Raw genomic sequence first — 24,680 nt, forward strand, 5'->3', positions numbered from 1 at the left:
ATCTTGTTTGCTCCGATCACGAACATGCTAACAAAAGAATTCAAAATTGTCGTCCATTTTTGTGCATTTTTGATTGTTCCAACGCTAACAACATGGTTCAAAGGTTGTTTTCCTTGAACGAAAAGACTCGAATGGAAACTTATACTCTACATTTTAATTTTTTTCATATATCAATTACAATTCTCAGCCCTGTAGATACTTGCTGCGTAAAAATGTTTCATCTTCAGCGAGATCCAAAACGTTCTACCTTCTACCATTGTCCTATCTACGAAGAGGTATCCATGCATCTATGCTGTGTCTACGCCATCGCACACCAATTCTCCAAATTGGAGAATTGGTTTGATTACGACCACCTTCGAGTCAGCAGTTACTATTGCGGTCAATAAACGCGCTCATAAACGGTGCAGAGGCTCGCCTCGAACGGACGTAATTTTTAATTGTACCGCGACTGGGGTGCATCTCGGTGCTGCGATCGCCACATTCACGGGCGCACGAGGTGGTCGTAAACGATGCAACTACATATATTATATAAAAACAATAAGTAGTAAGTGTTATGTACATACTGGCAGACTCACCTATCCTCTTGTGGTCTTTATAATCGGGCTCGGGTTCTAAGTACGGTTTTAGTTCGTCGTCGTCGTATCCCATGTTCATCCATTTGTCTTTCATTATAGTCTACGGGAGAACGGAGAGAATAAGTTAGAGACTGTCGGTCGATCTTAAACGCAACGGAGGCGTTACATGTTTCGGAACACGATCGAACCTTGTCGCCACGTACCTCTAATGAGGCCCGTTTCGTCGGGTTGAGCACCAAAAACTTCTTCAGGAGGTTCTCGCAATCGGTGGACATGTAAAACGGTATTCGGTACTTTCCTCTCAACACCCTTTCCCTCAACTCCCTCAACGTTGAGCCGTCGAAGGGCAGCGAGCCGGACACCAAAGTATACAATATCACTCCCAACGACCAGACATCCACCTCTGGCCCGTCGTACTTTTTACCTACAGGGTGATCGGAACACATCGTCAGTCGCGTTGTTTACAATTTGTACGGTCAGTTTGACAGAAACTATATATGAAAACGATAACGCAATTGATGTTCCTGTACCCTGAAAGAGCTCGGGCGCTGCGTATGGCGGCGATCCGCAGAATGTGTCCAACTTGTTCCCGGGCGTGAACTCGTTGCTGAAACCGAAGTCGGCGATCTTGATGTTCATCTCGCTGTCGAGCAGCAGATTCTCCGCCTTCAGGTCCCTGTGGATGATCTTCTTCTGATGGCAGTATTGCACGGCGGACACGATCTGCCTGAACTTTGCTCGTGCCTCCTTCTCCTTCATACGACCGTGCAGGACCAGGTAGTCGAACACCTCGCCGCCGCTGGCGTACTCCATTACCAGGTACAGTGTCTTTTCAGTCTCGATCACTTGGAAAAGCTTCACTATGTTCGGATGGTCGAGCATCTTCATTATCCTCACTTCCCGGAACAACTGAAACAGGGAATATTGTTAATAATGCGCTCTTGGTACGGGGTAGGGGGGGGGGGGGGGGGGGCTCGTTTGAACAGATCCAAGTATTTTTGAAAGTATGGGCGATAAGATTCTTTGATAGAGTTTTTAGCTTTACTCTGAGGAATTTTGAAATTTGAAGACTCCAAATGTTTATATTATTTGTTGTATATATTCGATCAAGAAATTTTACTGTATACAGGGTGTTCCACTCTGGGAATAATTTGAACAGGGGATTCTAGAGGCCAAAATAAGACGAAAATCGAGAATACCGATTTGTTGATTGAGGCTTCGTTAAAAAGTTATTAAGATTTGAAGTTTTTTTTTAAGGATTTTTTTTCTGGAAAGTGCGTAGGATTTCGAGGGTATGTTCATTGACCAAAGATGATTGTAATTGACCCTTGCAACTAAAAATAATTTTTTTAGAACAATTTGAAATTTTTTAATTTCGTCGAAAAATTTGTCCACCTACTCGAATTTTTTTCTCAAAAGTGCGTAGGAATTCGGGGGTATGTCTCATAACAAAAAATGATTGTAATTAACCCTTGCAACAAAAAATAATTTTTTTAGAATGATTTGAAATTTTTTAATTTCACCGAAAAATTTCACACTTCTCGAATTTTTTTCTAGAAATTGGGTAGGATTTCGGGGGTACGTGTATTCACCAAAAATGATTGTAATTAACCTCTGTAACTAAATACAATTTTTTTAGTATGATTTGAAATTTTTTAATTTCACCGAAAAATTTCACACTTCTAGAATTTTTTTCTAGAAAGTGGGTAGGATTTCGGGGGTATGTTTATTGACCAAAGATGATTGTAATTGATCCTTGTAAATAAAAATAATTTTTTTAGAATGATTTGAAATTTTTTAATTTAATTTTTTAATAACTTTTTAACGAAGCCTCCATCAACAAATTGGTATTCTTGATTTTCGTCTTATTTTGGCCTCCAGAATCTACCATTAAAATTTTTCCCAAGGGTAGCCGAACATCTTGTATATTAACTCATTTGATATTATATTTAATTTAATGCACAATAATAATATTAATTTTGAAGCATTTAAATGAATTTATAGTAGTACATTGTATTATTGAAAGATTGATAATGTATATTTTCACAAGATTAACTTCTAATTCTAAATATTTGTTTTATATTTTAAATTCTAATTCTAAGTATTTTGTAAATATGTGTTCGATCACTCCTGGGAAAAATTTTAATGGAGGATTCTAGAGGCCAAAATAAGACGAAAATCAAGAATACTAATTTGTTGATGGAAGCTTCGTTAAAAAGTTATTAACAATTAAATTCAAAAATTTCAAATCGTTCTGGAAAAATTATTTTCGTTTGCAGGGGTCAATTACAATCATTTTTGGTCATTACACATACCTCCGAAATTCTATCCAGTTTCGAGAAAAAAATTCGAGAAAGTACTGAAATTTTTAGACGAAATTAAAAAATTTCAAATCATACTAAAAAAATTATATTTAGTTACAAGGGTTAATTACAATCATTTTTGGTCATTACAAATACCCCCGAAATCCTACTCACTTTCGAGAAAAAAATTCATTACCGAAAATCTAATTAAATGCCTAAATTTTTCGACTAAAAAAAAAAATTTCAAATCGTTCTGGAAAAATTATTTTCAGTTGCGAGGGTCAATTACAATCATTTTTGGTGAATAGACATACCCCCGGAAACCTGTCCACTTTCTAGAAAAAAATTCGAGAAAGTGTGAAATTTTTCGACGGAAAAAAAAAATTTCAAATCGTTTTGGAAAAATTATTTTCGACTGCAGGGGTCAATTACAATCATTTTTGGTGAATAGACATACCCCCAAAATCTTGTGTATTTTCGAGAAAAAAATTCAAATAGATGGACAAATTTGCCGTTCTACAGCCGCAACTTCGAACGTTAACAACTTTTTAACGAAGCCTCGATCAACAAATTGCTATACTTGATTTTCGTTTTATTTTGGCCTCTAGAATCTCCCATTAAAATTTTTCCCAGAGGTGGTAGAACACCTTGTATAAATTATTAACAAATAATAATTACGAATTCGCAGAATTTGCAGAGGGTTGTCTCAAACCCTAAATATAATAATTCGCATCTTACTTGAAATATTTCTCATAGTTTTGCATAACTTAATTTAATTTTTATATATTGTCGTTTCCAAAAATTTTAATAAAAATGCCCTTATTAAATTTTATATAAATTTCAATTCAAATCAAAATGTAGAATAATTAAGATTTAACGAGTTAAGTGCATTCTGTAGTTTTTTGAAAATTTAAATTTCCCATAAACGCATAAATATCCGCAGTCTAATTATCACTCTTTCTATAAAAGAATCTACGAATAAAAAATTCAATTAAAAATTTAAAAATTCGATTTTGGAATTATGTATTAAATTAAATATGATATAAAATGAATTTCTAGATCTTTATACAAATTCATATATTTATTAATAGAATTAACTAAATGAGAGCTTTGCAGAGGGTTGTCTCAACCCCTAAATATAATAATTCGCATCCTACTTGAAATATTTCACATAGTTTTGCATAACTTAATTTAATTTTAATAAAAATACCTTTATTAAATTTTACATAAATTTCAATTCAAATCAAAATGTAGAATAATTAAGATTTAACGAGTTAAGTGCATTCTTGTAGTTTTTTTTAAATTTAAATTTCCCATAAACGCATAAATATCCGCATAATTATCACTCTTTCTATAAAAGAATCTACGAATAAAAAATTCAATTAAAAATTTAAAAATTCGATTTTGGAATTGTGTATTAAATTAAATATGATATAAAATGAATTTCTAGATCTTTATACAAATTCATATATTCATTAATAGAATTAACTAAATGGGAGCTTTGCAGAGGATTGTCTCAACAACCCCTAAATATAATAATTCGCATCCTACTTGAAATATTTCTTACAGTTCTGCATAACTTAATTTAATTTTTATATACTGTCGTTTCCAAAAATTTTAACAAAAATGCCCTTATTAAATTTTATATAAATTTCAATTCAAATCAAAATGTAGAATAATTAAGATTTAACGAGTTAAGTGCATTCTGTAGTTTTTTTTAAATTTAAATTTCCCATAAACGCATAAATATCCGCAGTCTAATTATCACTCTTTCTATAAAAGAATCTACGAATAAAAAATTCAATTAAAAATTTAAAAATTCGATTTTGGAATTATGTATTAAATTAAATATGATATAAAATGAATTTCTAGATCTTTATACAAATTCATATATTTATTAATAGAATTAACTAAATGAGAGCTTTGCAGAGGGTTGTCTCAACCCCTAAATATAATAATTCGCATCTTACTTGAAATATTTCTCACAGTTCTGCATAACTTAATTTAATTTTTATATACTGTCGTTTGTAAAAATTTTAACATAAATACCTTTATTAAATTTTACATAAATTTCAATTCAAATCAAAATGTAGAATAATTAAGATTTAACGAGTTAAGTGCATTCTATAGTTTTGTGAAAATTTAAATTTCCCATAAACGCATAAATATCCGCAGTCTAATTATCACTCTTTCTATAAAAGAATCTACGAATAAAAAATTCAATTAAAAATTTAAAAATTCGATTTTGGAATTGTGTATTAAATTAAATATGATATAAAATGAATTTCTAGATCTTTATACAAATTCATATATTTATTAATAGAATTAACTAAATGAAAGCTTTGCAGAGGGTTGTCTCAACCCCTAAATATAATAATTCGCATCCTACTTGAAATATTTCTCATAGTTTTGCATAACTTAATTTAATTTTAATAAAAATACCTTTATTAAATTTTACATAAATTTCAATTCAAATCAAAATGTAGAATAATTAAGATTTAACGAGTTAAGTGCATTCTATGGTTTTGTGAAAATTTAAATTTCCCATAAACGCATAAATATCCACAGTCTAATTATCACTCTTTCTATAAAAGAATCTACGAATAAAAAATTCAATCACAAATTTAAAAATTTGACTTTGGAATTATGTATTAAATTAAATATGATATAAAATGAATTTCTAGATCTTTATACAAATTCATATATTTATTAATAGAATTAACTAAATGAAAGCTTTGCAGAGGGTTGTCTCAACCCCTAAATATAATAATTCGCATCCTACTTGAAATATTTCTCATAGTTTTGCATAACTTAATTTAATTTTAATAAAAATACCTTTATTAAATTTTACATAAATTTCAATTCAAATCAAAATGTAGAATAATTAAGATTTAACGAGTTAAGTGCATTCTGTAGTTTTCTGAAAATTTAAATTTCCCATAAACGCATAAATATCCGCATAATTATCACTCTTTCTATAAAAGAATCTACGAATAAAAAATTCAATTAAAAATTTTAAAATTTGATTTTGGAATTGTGTATTAAAATGTGTTTTCAATACACAACTGGATATTAAAAACACACTTGGAACAGTTGGTGGATGTTAGTAGTTTTGGGGTGAAATGCTTACCTTTTGAAGGCTATTGGGATTCAGTTGAGTCTTGTCGATAATTTTGATAGCCACTTCTTTTCCGGTGGGCACATGCTTGGCAAGTTTTACCTTAGCGAAGTTACCCTTGCCAATTGTTTTGAGTAATTTGTACTTGCCGATGTGAGGCTCCTCCGATGTCCGACTCCTCGAGGAGAGCCGACCACCGCTACTCGACACTCCCACGCCATCCCCTGTCTGCAATAAGTGGAAACAAACCGTTAATTACACGAAATTGAAGCAACAAGGGGTTTCACGATAGCTATCGATCTTATCACACATAAAAGTGCATTTTAAATTTTCATTATTTTACCCTTCCAACATTGGGGGTTGCAAGTACCCCATTCACGTCAATTTTAAAACAAAAATACACTTCAAAAAAAAAATTCACTCTTTAATAAATTCTAGATTTATTATTGGAATTACGATTATAAATATTTCAGTCAAAGGAAATAAATTTCGTTCAACAAAATTCGAATTCGAACGAGTGATCATTTCTATGTCTTTTATTCGTTGTTTACTATGTTGGGTCTATATAAAAATTGTCCTCGATCGACAAATAAACGTGCATTTAAAATTTTCATTATTTATCTAACATGAAAATATTCTATAAAAATCATGTAGCTCGGAAGAAATTTTTGCAATCAGAAAGAAATTCTATTATAAAAATTCTCTAATAAATTCTAGATTTTCTATTTACGCAACTCCACGTATCAATATAAAAAATTGTATGTATTTGCAATTGTAAATATTTCAGTCAAAGTCACGTTTCTTTGTCTTTTCGGATCTAGATAAGATCTCTTTCGAGAGGTTAAGTTCTATAGATGGCGCTGGTTGCTGCACACGTATAGCACTTAACCCTATATTAATACGCATGTTCAATGAAACAGCTTATTTATACAATCTATAACTATATTTATTTAAACAACGATTAACAAAGTGAGGTGACTAGAACTAGACTCAGAATAATGGCCACGACTCATCGAGTGGTGAAGCATGAGGGCCTTCTTGGAACAAAGAAAAGCAACATGGACGCTGGCGTGAACAGTTCACCGCTTCGCCAGTAGAGGCGCGACAGCGCTTGCGTAGCGCCAAAGCTACGTACGCTGGCCACATACGCGATCGGTTGCTTAGAATTACGAAATTCAACGACCACGCGTCGTTTAATTTGTTCCGTGGACCGCACTTGACATTTCCAGGGACGAACGGGACGATCGTCAATGGAATTAATTAAACCTTGTTAAAGCTGCACCAGATACAGATTGTTTTGAACGAAGCGCGCCGCGCTGTTTAATCGTAATCGCCGCGCGGCGGAATCTCGCGGCGAGTATTCGATGGAAATCGACGGGGAAAGAGTAGTTATAATTTATATTCGCAGACGGTCGTTGACTCCCGGGAGCTGACGACGCGTTTCCAATGGCACAGGTTAGGCCAACAAACCCAATAATCAAGACTAACAAAATCCATTGCATCGACGAATTTATGCACAAATATATATTTTTCGAAAATGGATTCATAGAGAAACGCAATAATCAAGAGTAAACGTTCCACTGCGAATTTATATGTAAATGTATATATATATTTCGTGGAAATGGATTTGTAAATAAATTGAAATAAAACACTAATTTATAGGAACATATTTAACACTAGAAATTAACAAAATTAAATCGATAAATACTTGAAGAAATGTAGAATGCAATGGAAATAAATGTTTATTTCTCTTTTAGAAAACTACTGTAAATTTTCGAAAATCCAGTTGAATAAATTTTGTACTGCGCGTAAATTTATTATCTCTATGCGCCATCTGTCGATAAAAATGTAAGATATATACAGGGTGTTCTGCTAACCGTGGGAAAAATTTTAATGGGGGATTCTAGAGGCCAAAATAAGACGAAAATAAAGAATACCAATTTGTCGATGGAGGCTTTGTTAAAAAGTTATTAACGTTCGAAGTTGCGGCTGTAGAACGGCAATTTGTCCATCTATTTGAATTTTTTTCTCGAAAATGCGCAAGATTTCGGGGGTATGTCTATTCACCAAAAATGATTGCAATTGACACCCGCAACCGAAAATAATTTTTCCAGAACGATTCCAAATTTTTTTTTTTTCATCGAAAAATTTCACATTCCCGAATTTTTTTCTCAAAAGTGGGTAGGATTTCGATGGTATGACTTATGACCAAAAATGATTGTAATTGACCCCCGCAACCGAAAATAATTTTTTCAAAACGATTCCAAATTTTTTTTTTCCGTCGAAAAATTGAAGCATTTAATTAGATTTTCGGTAAGGAATTTTTTTCTCGAAAGTGCGTAGGATTTCGGGGGTATGTGTAATGACCAAAAATGATTATAATTATCCCTAGCAACCGAAAATAATTTTTCCAGAACGATTTCAAATTTTTCTTTTTCCGTCGAAAAATTTCACACCTTTTGGATTTTTTTTCTCGAAAATGCGTAGGATTTCGGGGATATGTGTAATGACCAAAAATGATTGTAATTGACCCCAGCAACCGAAAATAATTTTTTCAGAGCCATTTGAAATTTTTGAATTTAATTGTTAATAACTTTTTAACGAAGCTTCCATCGACAAATTGGTATTCTTGATTTTCGTCCTATTTTGACCTCTAGAATCCCCCATTAAAATTTTTCCCATCGTTGTCGAACACTCTATATAACAATTCTTATTAGAGTTCACGAATGTTAGTAAGAATGACATATAAAAATTGTGGTTTATTATTATGGAGAATATAAAATTAGAGATATCACATTTCACATTTAAAGGTTGAAGTATATTCCGTTTAAACTGACCTTCGCTTCTACTAATTGTATTATGGTACAAAAGCAGATTAAATAATTACGAGATGCTTGCATCACGACATTAAAAAAAAAGATTCAACAGTAGTGAAAAACTTCCAAGTAGATAATAATTTTTATTTGTAAATAAATAATTTTTTTTTTTGTTATCTAGCATCGAGAATAGAACCGGAGATACAGAGTTTCGAAGCTCGATCGAAAAAGTGTGAAACTCGGATAAAAGTGCATTTTTGTACGGGTGCATCGTTAAACGAGATTTTTAAAAAATGAAATTTGAAACGTTGTGACTTTTTTCGATGAAAAATGTACTTCATTTCGACCCTTTTTTTCTTCTCTAACGAATTAAATATTTTGTCCGACTTCGCGACGCCTGCAAAAATCACTCGATCCACGATTTATTCATTTTTATACCGCTCTTTTAAACTCTGATTTTACGAATTTATTTGACCAACAAATAACCAAACGAACGTGTATCACTTTACTGGTGACGTTTATTATATCGAACGGATTAAAATTTCAGTTTTTGATACGAAACATTTTATTCCACACTTGACACTTTTTATTTTTATTTAACGAGCTACGGATACATCTTTTTTATTCGTTCACTTTTGCAGGGGTTTTAAAAACGCATTTTAGCTCGAGAGTCGTAGAGGTACAATATTTTTTAAGAGAAAAATTATATCCACGTTTAATTAAATATTGCATTTTATACAAAGTGATAACACCATTGATGCACAATATTATTAAAAGATTAGAGCTCGTTTTTTTCTTTGTTTCTGCCACGCCCGAGTTAACTCGGGCATCATAGTCGCTGGATAAACAAGCGAAACTATGTTTAGCGATTGAACTAATGAAGAATGGAACGAGGGGAGGGACGCATAATTGCAAAAGATATCGACTGAACGTTTCGAACAAAAACAATTTTTCTACCAATTAAAAACACCGTCATCTTTCGAAAGAGCAGGGGGGGGGGGGTACAAATTAAATTTTTGAAACAAATATTTTTTTCGAAGAGAAAAACAAGAACTTCGATACATTTTTCAAAGCCTCATTTAACTGGTTATACAGGGTGTTCAGTCAACCGTGGGAAAAATTTTAATGGGAGATTCTGGAGGCCAAAATAAGACAAAAATCAAGAATACCAATTTGTTGATTGAGGCTTCGTTAAAAAGTTATTAACGTTTAAAGTTCCGCGTACGCAGCTGTTCTACAGACGGAACTTTAAACGTTAATAACTTTTTAACGAAGCCCCAATCAACAAATTGGTATTCTTGATTTTCGTCTTATTTTGGCCTCTAGAATCTCCCATTAAAATATTTCCCATCGTTGTCGAACACCCTGTATAACAATAAATAAAATACTTTCTCCCTTGAAGTCTGTTGATCTTGGAAATTCCGATGGATACAGAATTTTAATAAATAAATATTCTTTTAGAGTTAGTGTATGGTTAGGTATGTGCAATCTATTGAAAAAATGTTTTACTCAGGATTGAAGTATCGATTTTGAATTTTAGGCAATTTGTATTAAATTTGTTGCATCAATTCTGGAATATAGATTTAGAAAACAGAATTGGTACAATTTTATGTTCGTTCTATGATAAATTAAATTTCCTAAATAATTTGTGTTCGTCTTATTTTGGCCTCTAGAATCTCCCATTAAAATATTTCCCATCGTTGTCGAACACCCTGTATATTTACATTTCGCTATATTTTTATGTTTGTCCATAGTTTGAAGATGACTCGAACCAGAGTCTAAACGTTCTACGTCAAATTAAATTTCCTAAATAATTTGTGTTCCTATGAAGACACTTAATGAAACAAATAATTGTGTAAAACAAATATGTATTCACAATTTGTTACATTTTTATGTTTGTCAGGGTTTGAAGAGGATTAGAATTAGAGTTTAAAAGTTTGTACGTTAAATTAAATTATACAAATATTTGTATTTGTGTAAAAATAGTTAATGAAACAAATACTTATGGAAAAAAATATTTATGATTTGTTATATTTTTATGTTTGTCAGGGTTTGAAGAGGACTTGAATTAGAATGTGAAAGTTCATTCTATGTTAAATTAAATTTCTTAAATAATTTGTGATCGTGTAAAGATTGTTAACGAAAAAAAAAAATATACAGAGTGTTCGACAACGATGGGAAAAATTATAATGGGACATTCTAGAGGCCAAAATAAGACGAAAATGAAGAATACCAATTTGTTGATGGAGGCTCCGTTAAAAAGTTATTAACAATTAAATTCAAAAATTTCAAATGGATCTGAAAAAATTATTTTCGGTTGAGGGGGTCAATTACAATCATTTTTGGTCATAACACATACCTCCGAATCCTATCCACTTTTGAGAAAAAAATTCAAGAAGGTGTGAAATTTTTCGACGGAAAAAAAAAATTACAAATCCTTTTGGAAAAATTATTTTCGGTTGCGGGGGAAAATTACAATCATTTTTGGTCATTACAAATACCCCCGAAATCCTACGCACTTTCGAGAAAAAAATTCCTTACCGAAAATCTAATTAAATGCGTAAATTTTTCGACTAAAAAAAAAAATTTCAAATCGTTCTGAAAAAATTATTTTCGGTTACAGGGGTCAGTTACAATCATTTTTGGTGAATAGACATACCACCGAAATCCTACCCACTTCCTAGAAAAAAATTCGAGAAGGTGTGAAATTTTTCGATAAAATTAAAATATTTCAAATCGTTCTGAAAAAAATATTGTTAGCTGTGGGGGTCAATTACAATAATTTTTGGTGAATAGACATATCCCCGAAATCCTGCGCATTTTCGAGAAAAAAATTCAGTACGACCGGAACTTTAAACGCTAATAACTTTTTAACGAAGCCTCCATCAACAAATTAGTATTCTTGATTTTCGTCTTATTTTGGCCTCTAGAATCTCCCATTAAAATTTTTCCCATCGTTGTCGAACACACTGTATATTTACATTTCGCTATATTTTTATGTTTGTCATAGTTTGAAGATGACTCGAACCAGAGTCTAAACGTTCTACGTCAAATTAAATTTCCTAAATAATTTGTGTTCCTATGAAGACAGTTAATGAAACAAATACTTGCATAAAAAAAAATATATATTTAGTATTTGTACTATTTTTATGTTCGTCAGGGTTTGAGGAGGGCTCGAACCAGACTCTAAATGTTCGATTCAGAAATAAATTAAATTTCCTAAATAAATCGTGCTCGCGCGCAGACACTCGACGATATAAATAATTGCGTTAGACATGCGTTTAATTTGTAGAACGGTTCAATTACCCGCGTGCGGATACGAGTGACCACCTTGCTAGAGGTGGTCGCAGCAACTTTCGAGGCCGCCAGCTTGACTGATTGACTCGATCGATCTCTTCGATGTCCCGTGAGACAGGCAACAATCGTCGTCGAAACGAAATCGACGCACGACGTACGGCGGTTTTAGTCCCTCGTTGGATTCTGTCGCGAGTGACCGACGCGTTTATCTCTCTTCTCTTAAACGGCACTCTCGTATCCCTCTCGGCGGGCAGAAACAGGTGTCTCGAGGCTACGACGACGACGCGCGATCGACCGTGCGGACCGAACGGAGATCTCCCGTTTCGTTCTCGTCCGTTCTGGCCATTTTTGTTCTCGCGACACGCTCGAAACTCCGCCGCGCCTCGACAACATGTCTGCTTAGAATGGAACTGGGACCCCGCGCGACGCTACAGGTATTTACGAATCCCTCGCGATCGATAACCACGAAATCTGTCGGTGCTTCGCGACAGCTGAATCAGGTTCCCTTCGAGGACGCTCCAGGCGACTCCGGTGTCGTTCGAACGAAATTATCTCGCGAGTCGAAGGCGAAAGTGGCGAGCTAAGTTTTCCCAAGCTGTAGCACTCCTGTTTCCTCGGCGAGAAATATCGAGGACACTATCGGTTCCGTCGAGCATCGCACGTTGTCGCTGGCGACTTCCGGTGGAATTCTTCGCCCAGTGGCCGCGAGAGAACCTAACCACAGAGTTCGACGCGACAGGCGCGGCACAAGCGGACACACACGGCACCGAGCACCAAACGAATATCCCGTTAAAGCGAACGACGTCCACGCTGGCCGGACAGTTCCACTGGCACGGAGGAATCGATCGACGTTTGAAATCCTGTCTTCGGAGGCGTGCCGCGAGCGCGTCTGACGTCACCGATCGCGTTCATCCTCTTTCGACGGGAGAATCCGTGGAACGACTAGCACGCCCGGTTGATATTGGGTCGTCGTCGCGGTCGTCCCGACGACGACCGTGTGCCGCGACTACCTTTCCCCGTTGTCCTCGACGAGCCGAGCCGAGTCCACGAGTCACCCGGAGGAGGAGTTCACACACAGCCGAGGGATGCGAAAGGAGAATCAATACGCGAGTCCCACCACCCCCGTCGCTGCTGCTGGAAGCGTGGAAACGAACCACCCTTGAAACCCGAGCGCCACCCCGCGCCCTCCCTCGTCCGCCGCCCGACGACGACTGACGCGGCGCGCATGCGCGGCCCGCCATTGCCGCCCCGACTCCCGTGCCCCCTCCATCTCCCGCCGCGAGTCTCGCCCACGGAGAACCGTCCCCCCACCGCTCTACGCGATCGAAACCGAGTTTTCGCCCGGTCAGCTGATCGCGACCGAGAATCACCGATATAACTGTAAACTTCAATATTTGGACGCCGCCAGCGCGATTCTCGCTTTATGCTTTGAATTTTCAGCTCGTATTACGGACTGTTTCGTGTGGTCGCGTTTGGGCTTTGTACTTGTAACTTTTGAAGCGACATTTTGACCCTTGAGTGGATTATCGGGGCCGCGAGTTTAGAATAATTGTTCGATATAGATCGATGTAATCGTTGGTAAATATTGAGATAACGACGTGGTCACGGCAGCGACATCTGCTGGATTAAGTTCCACGAGATGGTTCTATTTTTTGTATACGTTTATACAAATATAGGAATATACTGTGTGAGCTAACATGGAAGTATAACTCATTTATATCTTGGACAAATAATCTGAAATTATTTGAAAATTTATGTAATCTTCCGGTTAGTTCATTGTTTTAACGTTAAGTAAAATAATTCAGTTGAGATTGAGAGTCCACTTGGGGGTTAAATGGAATTTAGTATGTTTTAATCATTTTTTCATTATAGAATATTAAATATATTAACTTATTCTACACTTATGTCGCCATATAGTCGCCATCTTACATTATATCATTATACATATGTATATTTATATTAGTGTTTCATTTTAGGGTCCCTTGTTACAATATTTTCATTTAGTTTCTGATTAAATGTGTGTGTATATGTATATAAAGTAAAATAAATAAATGAAAGATAAAAGATTTTTCCCCTTTTGTCCTGGCTAATTGGATTCGCCCACGAGGGGATGAAATGCAGATTAAATTTGTGTATTCTTCTAATTTCTTTTACTAAATCGACGAATTAAATTGTAATACGTTCCCATAAAAATATTTTCATTTTAATCGAATCTGAAAAAAAATTCCGAGTTGATTGGTAGCCTTTTCGAATATATACAGGGTGTTCTAGAGGCCAAAATAAGACGAAAATCAAGAATACCAATTTGTTGATGGAGGCTTCGTTAAAAAGTTATTAACAATTAAATTAAAAAATTTCAAATCGTTCTGGAAAAATTATTTTCGGTTGCGGGGGTCAATTACAATCATTTTTAATGAATACACATATCCCCGAAATCCTACCCTCCTTCGAGAAAAAAATTCGGGAAGATGAAATTTCTCGGCGAAAAAAAAAATTTTTCAAATCGTTCTAAAAAAATTATTTCCCATTGCAAGGGTCGATTGTAATCATTTATGATGAATAGATATACCCCGAAAATCCTACCCAGTTTAGAGAAAAAAATTCGAGAAAGTGTGAAATTTTTCAACGAAATTAAAAAATTTTAAATTGTTCTAAAAAAATTATTTTTGATTGCAGGGACCAATTATAATAATTTTTGGTTAATAGACATACCCTCGAATTCTTAACCATTTTCGAGAAAAAAATTCATTACTGAAAATCTAATGTGAGGCCAGAAATGGTTCCCCAAAATTTCATGCGAATCTTTAAAACACCATAACTTCCGAACGGATTGGACGATTTTAATGTTCAAAAAGCCAAACGTCGCGTATTTTAGTGTAGAATATCTAACAATTATGAAATTATTGGAAAAGTTGTTCCTTGGCACCGTAATGTTAGAAAAACCCCATAAAAATGGTCCAATTTTCAAACAGCCATAACTCCTATAATAGCGAATATATTTCAAGGAAACTTTTTTCTGAAGTAGAGCCCATAGGTACCTACAAAAAAGTATTAAACAAAATTTCCATACAGCGTCAAACAAAATTATTAAAAATGAAAAATGAATTTTCAAGTAAAATCGATAGGGGTGCCTAAATTTTTCGTCGAAAAAAAAATTTCAATTCGTTCTAAAAAAAATACTTTTGGATGCAGGGGTCAATTGCAATAATTTTTGGTGAATAGACATAACCACGAAATCCTACGCATTTTCGAGAAAAAAATTCCTTACCGAAAATATAATTTCAGGCCAGAAATGTCACTCTGAAATTTGAAAACGTCATAATTTTTGAACGGATTGAACGATTTTAATATTTAAAACAGCAATCAACGCATATTTTAGTGAAGAATATGTAGAAATTCTAAAAATATTGTAAAAGTTGCTCCTTGATCCCGTAAAATGTGAAAAACCCCATAAAAGTAGTCCAATTTTCAAACGGCCATAACTCCTACAATAATGAACGTATCTCATTGAAATTTTTTTCTGAAGGAGAGCTCACAAATACCTACAAAAAAGTACTAAACAACTTTTCTGTAGAACGTCAAGCGAAATTATTAAAAATCAAAAACGAATTTTTAAGGAAAATCGACAGGGGGTAGGTGCCTAAATTTTTCGGCGAAATTGAAAAGTTTCAAATCGTTCTGGAAAAATTATTTTCGATTTTGGGGGTCAATTACAATCATTTTTAGTCATTACACATACCCTCGAAATCGCACCAACTTTCTAGAAAAAAATTCGAGTAGGTATTGAAATTTTTCGACAAACTTACAATATTTCAAATCGTTCTGAAAAAAATATTGTTAGCTGTGGGGGTCAATTGCAATAATTTTTGGTGAATAGACATACCCCCGAAATCTTGCGCATTTTCGAGAAAAAAATTCAAATAGATGGGCAAATTGCCGTTCTACAGCGGCAACTTCGAACGTTAATAACTTTTTAACGAAGCCTCCATCAACAAATTGGTATTCTTGATTTTCGTCTTATTTTCGCCCCTAAAATCTCCCATTAAAATTTTTCCCAGGGTTGGCCTAACACCCTGTATAACCACTGTCACGGAGATCTTGGAACTTTTTAAACTCGATTGCTCCACTTAGTGTGTTCACGAGGAAGAGCCAGTCGATCGCGTCGTTTGGCTCGCTGCGATAAAGTCCACGAATAAAAGCAACGAATAACAGAATCGTTGGGCACAGTAAGCACCGCCAGGCGGCGCTGCAAACGCACGTGTCGTGCGCCGACGCTGCGCGCCACGCGGTATTACTACAGTATAATAGGTTATAAATGCATCTGCGTTCGAACAATCGAGCTGACCCCCATTTCTGCACCTTTCCATATAGCGACCAAACTCGACAAAACTGATAAATGTTAAATTGTTGAAAATTAATTTTTGCCTTTTAGCATAGTCACGATACGAAAACGACTGAAACAGAATGAAATGCTACCTCGAACGTGGATTCGTGATTGTCGACGACACAGGACGACGGAAGAAAGCAAGAGATCCTATTTCGACGATGAACGAAATTTCTGATACAATCGTACCAATGCACTATTACTTTCGAGGCCATCGCGTTCGAACTGTTTAAATGGGCTATTCTCGGCCGCCGTAGGAATCGAATTCTCTAGCCGATCAGCTGATCGATCGACCAAGAATCCAGCGACACTGAAAGAGAACCGCCAACGCCCACTTTCGGAGTGAATTCGAAATCCATATTATGGGGTATAGGAAACAGGATTTTATCGTCGATAATTAGATATTAAAAATAATGGTTCCTCGACGGAGTTTTTAGAATTTTAGAAAGGGTTATTTTACATCGAGTAAACTAACAAGGGACCATCCCCAGGTGTAAATCTCCAATTTTGATGAAACTTCGCAATTATGTAGTTCTCATAAATCTATTAGACACGTATTTTTTTGTAGCTGCTAATATTCACTTTAAGGGGTTGAAATCAGCCCTCAAAGTTCGGGGTGCAAAACATACTTTGTTGAATATCTCGGAAACTATTAGAGACAGGGGTGTGCTTCAAATGGATGAAATTTATGTTCTTAAACGGCGAATTTGACGGTGTAAAGAGATTAGCAAAACTTTTATTTGTTTAAACAATATGTTAAAAAATAACACATTTTTTTATTTTTCTCGTTGGATATTGATGATTTTTTTTTCTCCATTTGTACAGAGAAACTACACATCCATGTACGAAATACGGATAAATTGGAATTTTGATTTTTTCACGATAAAGAAAGATTTTATATTTGTAATTTTTTTCGTATTTCGTGTTGCACGAAGTATCAGATCGCATACAGGGTGTTCGTCCAACCCTGGGAAAAATTTTAATGGGAGATTCTAGAGGCCAAAATAAGACGAAAATCAAGAATACCAATTTGTTGATGGAGGCTTCGTTAAAAAGTTATTAACGTTCGAAGTTGCGGCTGTAGAACGACAATTTGTCCATCTATTTGAATTTTTTTCTCGAAAATGCGCAAGATTTCGGGGGTATGTCTATTCACCAAAAATTATTGTAATTGACCCCCACAGCTAACAATATTTTTTTCAGAACGATTTGAAATATTTTAAGTTTGTCGACAAAATTTCAATACCTACTCGAATTTTTTTCTAGAAAGTTGGTGCGATTTCGAGGGTATGTGTAATGACTAAAAATGATTGTAATTGACCCCCGCAACCGAAAATAATTTTTCCAGAACGATTTGAAATTTTTGAATTTAATTGTTAATAACTTTTTAACGGAGCCTCCATCAACAAATTGGTATTCTTGATTTTCGTCTTATTTTGGCCTCTAGAATCTCCCATTAAAATTTTTCCCAGGGTTGGCCTAACACCCTGTATGCGATCTGGTACTTCGTGCAACACGAAATACGAAAAAGATTACGAATATAAAATCTTTCTTTATCGTGAAAAAATCAAAATTCCAATTCATCCGTATTTTGTACATGGATGTGTAGTTTCTCTGTACAAATGGAGAAAAAAAAATCATCAATATCCAACGAGAAAAATAAAAAAATGTGCTATTTTTTAACATATTGTTTAAACAAATAAAAGTTTTGCAAATCTCTTTACACCGTCAAATTCGCCGTTTAAAAACATAAATTTCATCCATTTGAAGCACATCCCTATCTCTAATAGTTTCCGAGATATTCAACAAAGTATGTTTTGACCCCGAACTTTGAGGGCTGATTTCAACCCCTTAAAGTGAATATTAGCAGCTAGAAAAAAATACGTGTCTAATAGATTTATGAGAACTACATAATTGCGAAGTTTCATCAAAATTGGAGATATACAACTCGGGATGGTCCCTTGTAAGAGCAATTCACGTGAAACTATTATGGGAACGTCGTTTATTAAAAAGACGAATTTCTTTCGGATTACAAACATCGCCGCGGGGCATTCTTCGTAGCTTCTTGCGACGGATACCATAACTCGGATGCATAATTTATATAACGCTCAGGACCCCACTTTAGAATACCTAAATCTCTTCTCGTGCGCTGCTGTTTCTTTCAAAAACGTTGTCGTCGTTACTCTGGGGGCATTCTTCGCCCAGCAATCCTTTGAGTTTAGTAACGAAGATCCCTTTGACGAGAAAACGTAAACAGTAACTAACAAGCCAACGTCAAGACCTGCCTAGGGAATTTCAGTTAACTTTAGAAGGCTGTTTCTTTTTTGGAGGAGGCGCCATCTACAGTAATATTATTAATCGAATCTAGTGGACAAAATTTACTAAACTCGATCTTTTGCTTGCTCAAAAATTAGATTTCAATATCCAGTAATAAAAAATTCTTTTGCTTGTTCGAAAATTGGATTTCACTGAATTTCCAGCAACAAATTATTCATTACATAAATTTTATTGTCTGATCAAAAATTAGATTTGATAAAATTACTAGCAACACAAAAATTTACAAAACACTTTCTGTTGATTGTTCAAAAATTGGATTTGATTGAATTTCTAGTAACAAAAAATTCACAAAATACATTCTGTTGCTTGTTCAAAAATTAGATTTGGTTGAATTTCTAGTAACATAAAATTCACTAGGCAAATTCTATTGCTTGTTCGAAAATTGGATTTCACTGAATTTCCAGCAACACATAATTCATTAAATAAATTTTATTATGTGATCAAAAATTAGATTTAACCAAATTACCAGCAACAAAAAAATTTACAAAACACGTTCTATTGATTGTTTAAAAATCAGATTTGCAACAAAAAATTCATAAAATACGTTCTGTTGTTTGTTCAAAAATTAGATTTCATTAAATTTCCAGCAACAAAAAATTCACAAAATACATTCTGTTGCTTGTTCAAAAATTAGATTTGGCTGAATTTCTAGTAACAAAAAATTCCCTAAAGAAATTCTATTGTTTGTTCCAAAATTGGATTTGATTAATTTCTAGGACAATAAATTTGCAAAGTATATCCTTTTGCGTGTTCAAAAAAGAGATTTCATTAAATTTCCAGCAACAAAAAATTCTTTTGCTTGTTCAAAAATTAATTTCACTAAATTTCCAGCAACAAATAATACACTAAACAAATTCTATTGCTGATTCAAAAATGAGATTTCATTAAATATCCAGCAACAAAAAATTCACAAAATACATTCTGTTGCTTGTTCAAAAATTAGATTTCACTAAATTTCAAGTAACAAAAAATTCACTGAACAAATTGTATTGCTGGTTCATAATGAAATTTGATTAAATTTCCAGCAACAAAAAACTCACAAAATACATTCTGTTGCTTGTTCAAAAATTTGATTTGACTAATTTCCAGCAACAAAAAATTCTTTTGCTTTTTCAAAAATTAGATTACACTAAATTATCCAGCAACAAAAATTCTTTTGCTTTTTCAAAAATTAGATTACACTAAATTATCCAGCAACAAAAATTCTTTTGCTTATACAAAAATTAGATTTGACTAAATTTCCAGCAACAAAAAGTTCACAAAATACATTGTTACATATTCAAAAATCAGATTTGATTAAATTTCAAGCAACAAAAAATTTACAAAACACATTCTGTTGCTTATTCAAAAATTAGATTTCACTAAATTTCCAGCAACAAATAATTGATTAAAGAAATTCTATTGCTGGTTCAAAAATGAGATTTCATTAAATTTCCAGCAACAAAAAATTCATAAAATACATTCTATTGCTCGTTTAAAAATTAGATTTCATTAAATTTCCAGCAACAAAAAATTCTTTCGCTTTTTCAAAAATTAGATTTCACTAAATTATCCAGTAATAAAAATTTTTTGCTTGTTCAAAAATTAGATTTGACTAAATTTCCAGCAACAAAAAATTCACAAAATACATTCTGTTACATATTCAAAAAACAAAGTTGATTGAATTTCAAGTATCAAAAAATTCACTGAACAAATTCTATTGCTGGTTCAAAAATGAGATTTGATTAAATTTCCAGCATCAAAAAACTCACAAAATACATTCTATTGCTTGTTCAAATATTTGATTTGACTAATTTCCAGCAACAAAAAATTCTTTTGCTTGTTCAAAAATTAGATTTCATTAAATTTTCAGCAACAAAAAATTCACAAAATACGTTATTTTGTTTTGCAAAAATTAGAATTTGTCTAAATTTCCAGCTACAATAAATTCGCAAAACATATCCTTTGCTTCTCCAAAAAAATAAATATCACTAAATTTCCAGCAACAAAAAATTCTTGTGCTTGTTCAAAAATTAGATTTCACTAAATTTCCAGCAACAAAAAATTCACAAAATACGTTCTTTTGTTTTGCAAAAATTAGAATTTGTCTAAATTTCCAGCTACAATAAATTCGCAAAACATATCCTTTGCTTCTCCAAAAAAATAAATATCACTAAATTTCCAGCAACAAAAAATTCTTTTACATGTTCAAAAATTAAATTTCATTAAATTTCCAGCAACAAAAAATTCTTTTGCCTGTTCAAAAATTAGATTTCACTAAATTTCCAGCAACGAAAAATTCAAAAAACAAACAGTATCCTTTTGCTAGTCCAAAAATTAAATTTAAAAAAATTTCCAAGCAACATTGCTGCCCCATTTTGCTTGAAAAATTCAGAATTGATGATTTTATATTTCGTAAAATAAAATTGTTTTTAAAGTAACGCTACAGCATCGAATTTTAAATATTCTTTTAATTTTGTGTAAGTCGATTCATTAATTTCTGTTGCTATTGCACTCTACGGCTAGTTACGGATCAATCAGTCGTTGAATCTGTGTTAAACATATTCAACGACCCCTATATGCAAAGTTTGACGCAATAGGTGGACTGGGGAGGCGAGTCACGACGCTCCTTTGTAAGTTTAATCGAATATGAAAAATGGGATCGACTCGAAATAGGATGAGAAACTGCGATATTCTTGGGAATTCAGAGACAAGCGGAGTGGGACTCGGTCTAGATATTCCGCTAGACCGTGATTTATGCAACTCCATATTCAGCGAGAGAAGCGATAAACACGAGAGCACACGGCGAACTATGGTCCCCGCGTCTCGTAGCTGAGAAGGATCGGAGCGCGTATATGAAATCTGCTTTGTACCGCCCAAGCTTTGCAAGTCCTGACACACCGCAGCTGATGTTCTTTGGTTCCGACGAAACGGTAGCCCCCAAAATGCACCAAAGCCTAATCTAACCATATATGCAAGAGCTAGGGACAGCCAAAGTGGATTAGTGGTTTCCAAATGTTTTGGAAGGCAAACAAACAATTCTCTATAACCACATATATTCTCTATGAGATTCTGTTTTAACTTTTTTTTAAATTACATGCTGTAAAATGTTGTAGAAATTGTATTCTGTTATTGAAGTTTCAATAAATGCACCAAAACCTAACTTAACTATACAAGGTGTTCGGCCACCCCTGGGAAAAATTTTAATGGGAGATTCTAGAGGCCAAAATAAGACGAAAATTAAGAATACTAATTTGTTGATGGAGGCTTCGTTAAAAAGTTATTAACGTTCGAAGTTGTGGCTGTAGAACGGCAATTTGTCCATCTATTTGAATTTTTTTCTCGAAAATGCGCAAGATTTCGGGGGTATGTCTATTCACCAAAAATTATTGCAATTGACCCCCACAGCTAACAATATTTTTTTCAGAAAGATTTGAAATATTTTAATTTTGTCGAAAAATTTCAATAACTACTCGATTTTTTTTCCCGAAAGTGGATAGGATTTCGGAGGTATGTGTATTCACAAAAAATGATTGTAATTGATCCTCGCAACCGAAAATAATTTTTTCAGAACGATTTGAAATTTTCGAATTTAATTGTTAATAACTTTTTAAGAAGCCTCCATCAACAAATTGGTATTCTTGATTTTCGTCTTATTTTGGCCTCTAGAATCCCCCATTAAAATTTTTCCTAGGGATGGCCGAACACCCTGTATATGCAAGAGTTTGGAAAAAAGTGGTTTCCAAATGCTTTGAAAAGCAAACAAACAATTTTCTATAACCACATATATTCTATATAAGATTTTGTTCTAACTTTCTTTTAAATTATACGCTGTAAAATGTTATACAAATTATTTCCTGACATTCAAGGTTCAATAAATATATCAAAACCTAACCTAACTATATATGCAAGAGCTTGGAGACCGTCAAAGTGGTTTCTAAATGCTTTGGAAGACAAACAAACAATTTTCTATAGCCACATATATTCTCTATAAGATTCTGTTCAAACTTTCTTTTAAATTATACGCTGTAAAATGTTATACAATTTGTTTCCTGCCATTCAAGGTTTAATAAATATATCAAAACCTAATCTAATCTTACATGAAAGAGCTTGGAGACAATCAAATGCTTTGAAAGGCAAACAGACAACTTTCTATAACCACATCTAGTCTATAATATATAAGAAACTATTCAAACTTCTTTACTTCAGATTTACAATTAGAATTTGTTACGTTTTTTTAAGTAAATTGATAAAATATATATTGCAGAATTGTATAAAAACTGTTTCTTGTCACTGAAGTTTCAAAAAATGTATTAAAGCCTAATCTAACCATATATACAAGAGCTAAGGACAGTCAAAGTGGATTAATGGTTTCCAAATGCTTCGAAAAGCAAGCAAACAATTTTCTATAACCACATATATTCTTTATAATATTCTATTCAAATTCTCTTTTAAATTATACGTTGTAAAATATTGTACAAATTGTTTCCTGCTATTGAAGTTTCAATAAATGCACCAAAACCTAACCTAACTACATATGCAAGAGTTTGGAAACAGTCAAAGTGGTTTCCAAATGCTTTGAACAGCAAACAAACAATTTTCTATAACCATATATATTCTCTATAAGATTCTATTCAAACTTTCTTATAAATTATACGTTGTAAAATGTTGTACAAATTGTTTCCTGCTATTGAAGTTTCAATAAATGCACCAAAACGTAACCTAACTGCATATGCAAGAGGTTAGAGACAGTCAAAGTGGTTTCCAAATGCTTTGAAAAGCAAACAAACAAATTTCTATAACCACACATATGCTATATAAGATTCTGTTCAAACTTTCTTTGAAATTATACGCTGTAAAATGTTATACAAATTGTTTCCTGCCATTCAAGGTTCAATAAATATAACAAAACCTAATCTAATCTTACATGAAAGAGCTTGGAGACAATCAAATGCTTTGAAAGGCAAACAGACAACTTTCTATAACCACACCTAGTCTATAATCTATAAGAAACTATTCAAACTTCTTTACTTCAGATTTACAATTCAAAATTTGTTATGTTTTTTTAAGTAACTTGATAAAATATATGTTGCAAAATTGTATAAAACCTGTTTCTTGTTACTGAAGTTTCAAAAAATGTATTAAAGCCTAATCTAACCATATATGCAGGAGCTTGGAAACAGTCAATGTGGTTTCCAAATGCTTTGAACAGCAAACAAACAATTTTCTATAACCACAGATATTCTCTATAAGATTCTGTTTTGACTTTCTTTGAAATTATATGCTCTAAAATGTTGTACAAATTGTTTCCTGTTATTGAAGTTTCAATAAATGCACCAAAACCTAACCTAACTACATATGCAAGAGTTTGGAGACAATCAAAGTGGTTTCCAAATGCTTCGAAAAGCAAAGAAACAATTTTTTATAAGCAGATATATTCTATATAAGATTCTGTTCAAACTTTCTTTTAAATTATACGTTGTAAAATGTTGTACAAATTGTGTCCTGCTATTGAAGTTTCAATAAATGCACCAAAACCTAACCTAACTATATATGCAAGAGTTTGGAGACAGTCAATGTGGTTTCCAAATACTTTGAAAAGCAAACAAACAATTTTCTATAACCACATATATTGTCTATAAGATTCTGTTCCAACTTTCTTTTAAATTATACGCTGTAAAATGTTATATAAATTGTTTTCTGCCATTTAAGGTTCAATAAATATATCAAAACCTAACCTAACTATATATGCAAGAGTTTGGAGACAGTCAATGTGGTTTCCAAATGCTTTGAAAAGCAAACAAACAATTTTCTATAACCACATATATTGTCTATAAGATTCTGTTCCAACTTTCTTTTAAATTATACGCT

At 33.4% G+C, this 24,680-nt stretch overlaps 1 protein-coding gene across 17 annotated transcripts in view; it reads right to left on the reverse strand.

The window, feature by feature from the left end:
• The window catches only part of LOC143348816 (serine/threonine-protein kinase MARK2), a 294,206-nt gene that overhangs the window by 35,426 nt on the left and 234,100 nt on the right, over positions 1–24,680 (reverse strand). For 14 of the 17 annotated variants that reach the window (XM_076779448.1, XM_076779452.1, XM_076779450.1 and 11 more), the window contains 4 exons: positions 6,009–6,224; positions 1,106–1,484; positions 764–999; positions 564–675 (listed from right to left, as the gene is read on the reverse strand). In XM_076779448.1, coding sequence (XP_076635563.1) covers positions 564–675; positions 764–999; positions 1,106–1,484; positions 6,009–6,224 — 943 coding nt within the window. The remainder of the gene's footprint in view (positions 1–563; positions 676–763; positions 1,000–1,105; positions 1,485–6,008; positions 6,225–24,680) is intronic. The other 3 variants (XM_076779449.1, XM_076779447.1, XM_076779446.1) reach the window with 3 other exon arrangements.

Source organism: Colletes latitarsis, chromosome 12, assembly GCF_051014445.1.
Source record: "Colletes latitarsis isolate SP2378_abdomen chromosome 12, iyColLati1, whole genome shotgun sequence".
NCBI lineage: Eukaryota > Metazoa > Arthropoda > Insecta > Hymenoptera > Colletidae > Colletes > Colletes latitarsis.